This window comes from Pollachius pollachius (genome assembly GCF_949987615.1).
Source record: "Pollachius pollachius genome assembly, chromosome: 1".
NCBI classification, from domain to species: domain Eukaryota; kingdom Metazoa; phylum Chordata; class Actinopteri; order Gadiformes; family Gadidae; genus Pollachius; species Pollachius pollachius.
This window is the reverse complement of record NC_136934.1, coordinates 33,006,845-33,014,680: the sequence shown is the minus strand read 5'-3', so window position 1 is coordinate 33,014,680 and position 7,836 is coordinate 33,006,845. Positions and strand designations below refer to the sequence as shown.

Below are 7,836 nucleotides of genomic sequence, written 5' to 3'. Positions count from 1 at the left end.
TTCAAGTCAACTGTCACATTATTTTTGTCCCGAGCTGCAACAGAATGCGTACTTGAATCAAAGTAACAAATAAATGTCACGTCAATTTGTCTGGGAAATGCCACTGAATTGTTTGTGTAATTTGTAGGCCTTTATTGAAAAACATATGATGGAAGATGCCTATTCATACATATATACACATTTATGTATTAATGTTACAAAATACAAAACAACTGAGTCAGTATTGCTTTGAAATAGAGTGTTTTTGTATCTTAATATATACATATAAGTAATGTATATAGCACAACATTTCAATAAGGACTCTTACTGTAGTCCTAACAATAGAGTAATGCCCAAAATTGACAGAGATGTAACACTGTCAGATTAGGATGATAGATTATTAAGAAGTCCGTTTTGAGAAGCCTTATTTTTTGAATGTTATTGTACAACACAACAATGACCTGAACAATGACTTGAACACAATAAAGCATAAGTTCTAAAACTCTTGAGTGTACATTCCGTAAACTGTACTTTGTGCTTATTCATGTATTATTCTAACATTACATTATTGGCCACAATTTTAATGAATTACATTATTTTGTCCATTATGTGTTGTGTTAAATGTGCAAAGTTAAACAACCTCTTACATTATTATTCTAAAATCACAAGAAATACCCAAATGTTTTTTTTGCGTTTCGTTTTCCGTCTGCTGCGGGCTTCCGTAGTAGTCTTAGCGTAATAATGGCCGGTTGGATGTGGCTTCGTATTTTCTTTGGGCCTAATTTACAGCGAATTCACAGTTCTCCTGGCCAGTCGCGACCCGAAAGCAGCGCCAGGAGGAGGGTATGGACCATTTCAATGTTTTTCATCCGTAGGACATGACGAGTGGCGAAGATATATATGATTTAAACGGTTAGCTTGTTGTGCGGCCCCAGAAGTGTCGGGAGTGTTTTTGAAATGATAGTTCGTTCGTGAAACGGCTGTCACCTACTGAGCCAGATCACGGTCCAATCAAACGGAGATACGACATTATATGCACATGTACACCAAGGATATCTCTCCTTGTAACTACAGCAGTACATTGTTTTGTTTTACTCGGGAAAGTTAATCCAAGATGATCAGTTAGATTATACAGCCCAATTGAATAAATATATCTATGAATGATTAGACAGCAAGAGGCTGTAAAGGTCATTCTGAATGAAAGCAATATTGTTTTGTCAATGAGTCTACCTTCATTTTCCTTCTATTTCTCAGGGATGGAACTACCAACCCCTTCGTCTTGAAAAACACACCGACAGTGTCATTGGCTGGGTCAGTACGAGTGCCTTAACAGATGCGTTTGAGAAGGCAATAATGAAGTTCAAATAAATATTCACATTTGTGTTCTTGCTCCTCCAGGCGTCAGTGTTGTGGTCGCTTTCTTACTACAGCTCTCCTCTGCTCCTCTGCTATCTCTACAGGAAAGGTGAGTTTGGTTTGGTGCCCTGTATTGACGGATAAACATCTGCAAATTGGCAGAATAAAAGTCAACAAATTGAGTACATTTCTTATTAAAGTTAACATTTAGGAAAAATGTTGGCTTGCAAATGCTTCCCCAATAAATATATTGTTTAACCTTTAACATAGGCATTGTTATGGTTTGGTTTATTTAGCAACTGCAGTACAATTGGGTATATTATGAATTGGCACCTTAAGGATTTCCATTTAATTCCTGACCGGATTTAGTCCTGTGTGTGATATTTAACATGCTTGTTGCAAAGTCCTGTGTGTGAGTGGGAGTATATGTTTATATGTGCCCTTCTCTGCCAACAGGTTATATCTGCAGCAGTAAGTTCGTGCCCGTCAGTCAGTATGTGGGAACAGTTCTGATCTGTCTTCTTGGCGTGGTCTGTCTTAGAGGTGAGGCTACAACCTTTTCATAAACCATCAAGGCCGGCATGTCTTCTCCTCTGATTTCTACCAACGCTGCTGCATATAAATATGATTTCCATAACCTTGAGATGGTTGCATAAGGTGTGCTACAGTACTCCATAAGCATATAAAGTAGTTCCTCTAGGCAACGTAACACGCTGGATGGAGTCTCTGCCTCTGGTGTTGTGTAGTACAGTACACAGTCCTCCATTCCTTCCCTCACTGTCTCATTCTCCTTTCTTTCTCCTACATGATCTTGTGTAGGCTGGGGAAGATGGAAGAACTCTGAGTATGTTCAGTTCATTTCTATTCTGGAGGAAACCAGGAAGAATAACACACCAAGTAACAAGGTGAGGCTTGGACCTTTTTTTTTTTTGTGAAATTCAACCGAATGATTGTCAGGGTTGAGGTCAGAAAGGATTGTTTGTCCATATTTCATGCTTCTCTTCTCTGTTGTAGAAAAAACTGAGATGCTTCGATTTTGACTTCTCCTTCTGGCCTGTGGACTTCAGCTGGACAGAATTCAGTAATCCGTAAGTTGGATGCTCTTTTCAGACGGCATTATACAGTAAACACACTTCCAAGGTAAACGCATGTCCTGTGGTCTGCATCTGGGTTACTGATAACCTTGTGACCGTGTGTGTGTGTGTGTTACAGGAAGTTGTCGAAGGCAGGTGTGTCACTTCTTAAGCCAGAGAGCAGGCTGAGGGGTGCAGCAGATGGTGTCCTCCAACAGGTCCGCACTATGCCATGCCACGTGATCAGGTACACCTGCATTGCATCACACTACACTGCAGTCTCTCCCTCGAGAATCAAATTCCCATTAAAGCCTTGCGGTTTGGCGAGCGGCAGGACAATGGTGGATTTAATGATGCGGTGCACGACCTTTGTGGACATCTCATTCTGCACTACCCCTCATATACGCTGTTCCCTGAATGTCAACGTGATCTCTCTATATCCCGCCCGTCTTGCAGTTTCCTCATCGCCCACTCGTTTGGGAGGAGGATGCTCTACCCAGGCTCCGTGGGCCTGCTGCAGAATGCCATGAGGCCCATGCTTCAGCAAGGCCAGGCCAAGCTCATTGAGGAGGTGACCACCACAACCACCTCGTTGTTAATCAACACACGGTGCTGAGGTCTGTAGACACACATCCCCAGCTCCCTGCCGCTGACACCTCGGTCATCTGTTGTGTTCTCCAGTTCAATGGCCAGAGGAACAAGCTGGTGGCCTGTGACGGCAATGAGATCGACACCATGTTCGTCGACCGGAGGGGAGATGGAAGGCCAGGCGGAAGCACTCTGGTAAATGTGTCCACGGTTTCTGTTGTGACGTGGGAGTTGAGCCTATAGATTTAAACATATTAATTTATAATAACCTTTTTTAATCGTTATTTAGGTCATCTGTTGTGAGGGGAACGCAGGCTTCTATGAGGTGGGCTGTATGAACACTCCCTTGGAAGGTGGGTTATCATCAACTTTGCAAATCTGTCTAGCTTGAAAATATTAAAAACCTTTAGTATGTTATGCATTAGTAATCTTGTCTTGTGTGTGTGTTGGCTGCTGTAGGAGGCTATTCTGTACTGGGATGGAACCACCCTGGCTTCGGAGGCAGCACGGTAAGCAGACCCTTTCAGTGCAGCTCCTCACAAACAGACCTTTTGCCCTTTCCCGTTGGTGGTTTCCAGTGATCAGATGCGACACTGACATGAGGGTATTAAAGTTTCATGCCCCTGATTTGGATTCCTCAGATTCTGCATAACAGAGCCTCGCCCCTAAGCCTCTGGTTCTACACGTGTTTTAATTATGTACATGCGTGTTCGGCAACATGAAGGTTCTTTGCCTTACCCCCCGTCCCCCAGGGAGTCCCCTTCCCCCAGAATGAGGCCAATGCAATGGATGTGGTGATCCAGTTCGCCATGCAAAAACTGGGCTTCCAGCTCAACGACATCATTATTTATGCGTGGTCCATTGGAGGATTCACAGGTATGTGAAGAATGAATAACACATCTGATATGTGTTTTTCTCTTTTTCGTTATGATAATCATACTTTATATAAATCTTATGTTATTTTTTCTTCATTCCCTTTCGCATTCTCTTCTCCAACCTCCTGCTCCCATGTTTGTCCTATCACAGCCAGTTGGGCTGTGATGTCATATCCGGAGCTCCAGGCGGTGGTGTTAGACGCGTCCTTTGATGACCTCCTACCTCTGGCCCTGAAAGTCATGCCGGCCAGTTGGAGTAAGTCCATTCTGATGGGGTGGAATTTCATAGCTCCACTAAGAACACAACCACACCTAGCCACTGTCTTCATTGTAAATTGAGTTAGAAAAAATGCATTGTCCTTTTTAGAAGTTGACTTGGCTTTTGTGGCACCTTGGTTTTACAGTAGAAGTAAAACTGAGCTGGATAATGAAGTGTTTGTGACACATGCTAAAAATAACAAATGGAGAATAATAAAGAATGAATGAATCAGACAGGCCCTGAAAGTGCTCTTTTATCAAGTTATGCTTCATATTAGATTGTTGTTTTTTCAGCACCGCTGGTACATCACACAGTAAGGCAGTACATGAATCTGAACAATGCAAAGCAGCTCTGCCAGTGAGTAGAACACAGACTACACAACAGCACCCAACCAAAGCAGCTAAGGACACACTGCAGCTCCTTATCTCCCCTCCTTATCTTTACTTGTAGAGCCCTTTACATGGTAAAAATCTTGAAAGATGCCTGGTTCCTGGAGGGACTTTCAGGGAATAATTTAGCACAATGATTTAAACATGGGGCAGAGATTGATTCATGATGAGCCTGTGCACATCTATTAAAATTGTAAACAAAAGCAGAGAAGGCAAAAATAATTAGCAGTAAATGTAACAAGTATTTTTTCTACCACACATGGGTGCACTGCACAAAGCCTGGAAAATGTATGATGCATGAATGCAGAATGGGTTTTCAAACCCAAAGTCCTTATCTTAGAAACTTCAAATGAAACGAATGTGTAAATGTATGCTTAGAGATTGCTGAAGAACCAAAATATGAGGAATGAACCTCCTAATTGCTATAAATAAAAACATCTTTAATAATAATCCCATCCCTCGTACAGGATGTTTGAGTCTGAATATGTATGAGAATACGCTCCGTCTGAAGGAGGCATTAGAACTGAGAGCCTCTCCTTGCTGTGAACAGTGTTTGACTCGTTACTTCTCTCCTAGATACCCGGGACCAGTGTTGCTCATCAGGAGAACTAAAGATGAGATCATCACTACCACGTAAGTGCTCTCTCTTTTGACCTCTACCCCGATATATGAAAACACAAAGCTACAGCATGCATATTGCCTACCCACATGTTGATGTTCAGAACACCATATCCTAGCTCCTAAGCGTAACGTAGCCTGTACCGATCAAATTATATATATATATATATACACAGTTATAAATACAATGTGGACGCTAATGTTGGCATATGCATAACATGCTCACAGTTAAAGACAAGGGGTTCTAGGTAAAACCACTTCATAATGATGTATTGCACCAATGGGGTTCTCTGGACGTTGATGATTCGTCTTTGTTCTGCTCCGCAGGGGACCAGAGGACATAATGTCCAACCGAGGAAATGACCTGCTGCTAAAACTCCTGCAGTTTAGGTAACGGAATTAGTATACGTTCTTTTACCTCATCGTTCGCTTCTTCGTTCTTACCATTGGTTTACTTTTCGATATATATATTTTGTGTATGTACGATGCTACGGAGCGCACTGTAAGAGAGTTGATGTCCTTCTGCCTCCCAGGTACCCCAAGGTGATGGCGGACGAAGGAGTCCGAGTGGTGAGAGAGTGGCTGGGGGCCTCCAACCCCATAGCAGAAGGTAGGCATGGGGTGGTTTCATTAGTGGTCAGTGTGGCGTAGAAAAACACAGCCTCATTTGTTAAGGTGTACAGGAGGGGTAAGCAGAGAGGAGGATTAACTGTTATCCCTTTTAATGAGGAAGATTAGCTCTGGACTTCATACCACTAGCTGAGGTTTTTCAGTAGGGTTCAGAAGGAAGAGATTAGATCAACTGTTCACACACCACCCCTGACCTTTTATTTGTGCTGCCTCTCTTCAATCCTCAAGCAGAGGGGATTCGACACCTGGGCACACACACCCCCTTGCACTCCGAATATCCATATGCCCTTTTTCAGCATTTTAATTGAATCCAATGATTGAAGTCCCAAATAAAATATTTAAATGTCAGTGCAAATTGTCATCCGCTCTCTACGGTGAGTGTGTCTCGTTCCAGTTCTTGCCCCTTCAATGTCAGTGCAAAATTGTCATCTGCCCTCCACTGAGTGTGTTTGTTTGTGCAGCCACCGTGTACAGTCAATACGAGGTGGATGATGACTGGTGTGTCTCCGTGCTGCAGTCCTATCGCACTCACAACGGCACCGCCTTCCCCTGGAGCGTCGGTAATATGCACTTCCACTTCTGACCGTCGCCTTTCATTTTAATCAGTGTTTCACAACCTCGCGGTCAACGGAGATTTGATGATGCACATTTTGGACTGAAGCCGCCGTCCACTGCGGCATTGTTATTATGGGCAGATATCGATTTGGTTGAATTGATGTTTGGAAGCCGATGCACAAAAATGGGGAACTCGAAAATGGGGTCACGGATTTAAAAGGTTGGGAACCAGTGCCTCAGAGGCTGACGTGATCCGTTTACCTCGTCCGCTTGTAATTGGTTTCCTATCTGATGGTGGCTCTTCTGTTCCAGGGGAGGATATGACATTGGAGTGCAGGCGGCAGCTCGCTCTCTTCCTGGTAAGCAGCCACACTGCTCGCATGCCCCCCCCCTCAAAAAAGCTACCCTTTCTGATGTGACAGCCACCTAATCTTATTGGCCTTTACCCATATGAACATCTTTCCCTCTCTTCAATAAGCTACCTCTTCCTTGTTTGAGCTTGGCTCTGCTTTTTTTATTTTCTTCCAATACCCTCACTCGGGAAAAATACAACCCACATGGTCCGACATTACTGCTGAGGAATACTTTCCTGGTTGCCATAGTAGCACGCTCCCCGGCTGACCGGTGTAATGTATTCCACCGAGCAGTGCGTTATTGAAGTCGTTTAACATCAAACAAAAGTCAACGCTATCAGTTGCGAATGCACTATACACTCCTTTCCTGTTTAATGACTTCCTTATTTAATTAATCCTTCCTCAACCGGACCCATCTGGCAATTTATTAGGTAGCAAATGAAAGCCGCTTTTGCACGCATAGTCCAGTGTTTTCCCTTACACCCTCTCCTTCTCTACCCCTCTCCTAAGGCCCGCAAGTACATGAGGAACTTTGAGACGACCCACTGCACCCCGCTCCCCTTCTCTGAGTTTCGCGCCCCCTGGACCCTGTAGAGGGGCTCCCTGGAGCCACATCAAGGGAGGCAGGAGATGGAGTACTGTGATTTCATCTAGGAATGGCTCCAATTCACATAGGTCAAAGTTTGGGGTTTATTTTGTGGCATGTGGAAAACATCTGGCACTATTCTGCAAAGTCATATAACATGATTAAAAAATGAATGCTCTATTTGTAGTCATGCATTTTCACGAATGCACACTCCAGCTCCCTTGTGGGTTTTTTTCTTCCCCCCATTTGGCTGCATCTAAGAATGTAGCCGGTAGCGAACGCTGTGCTGCACTCCCAGCGGCGCACAACATCATCAATAACAGTTATTGTTAATGTGGTGTCGGAGAAATCGCTACGTTTGTTTTTACCACTGCAGCCAGTCTTTGTAATTATAATTGTTTTCCTCCTAGTTTCTATGGACTCGGCGTCGTACAAAGCTGTATCATGAAAACATTTCTCTTGAAATTGTATTAAATATGCTCAATAAAATGAATGGAAAATGCAATTTGCCTTTACAGCCGTCATTTGGTTCTGCTGCATAACGGAGACAAGATAATAAATCAGTTACGCACAGC

At 43.4% G+C, this 7,836-nt stretch overlaps 2 protein-coding genes across 4 annotated transcripts in view; both read left to right on the top strand.

The window, feature by feature from the left end:
• Positions 1 to 410, top strand: part of g6fl (g6f-like) — a 13,827-nt gene extending 13,417 nt beyond the window's left edge. For all 3 annotated transcript variants that reach the window (XM_079731476.1, XM_079731475.1, XM_079731474.1), the window contains exon 11: positions 1 to 410. This exon is cut by the window's left edge and continues 43 nt beyond it. The gene's annotated coding sequence lies outside the window, so the exon portion shown is untranslated.
• Positions 411 to 720: 310 nt separating this feature from the next.
• Positions 721 to 7,727, top strand: abhd16a (abhydrolase domain containing 16A, phospholipase; the record flags this gene model as incomplete). Its single annotated transcript, XM_079746740.1, has 20 exons — positions 721 to 822; positions 1,234 to 1,290; positions 1,378 to 1,444; positions 1,792 to 1,878; positions 2,155 to 2,240; positions 2,350 to 2,423; positions 2,548 to 2,655; positions 2,865 to 2,979; positions 3,090 to 3,191; positions 3,286 to 3,349; positions 3,456 to 3,505; positions 3,749 to 3,872; positions 4,023 to 4,127; positions 4,424 to 4,487; positions 5,096 to 5,152; positions 5,465 to 5,527; positions 5,671 to 5,747; positions 6,229 to 6,327; positions 6,635 to 6,681; positions 7,186 to 7,727. 20 exons carry the CDS (start codon positions 721 to 723, stop codon positions 7,267 to 7,269), a joined length of 1,632 nt encoding a protein of 543 aa, XP_079602866.1. The 3' UTR covers positions 7,270 to 7,727.
• Between the last annotated feature and the right edge of the window lie 109 nt (positions 7,728 to 7,836).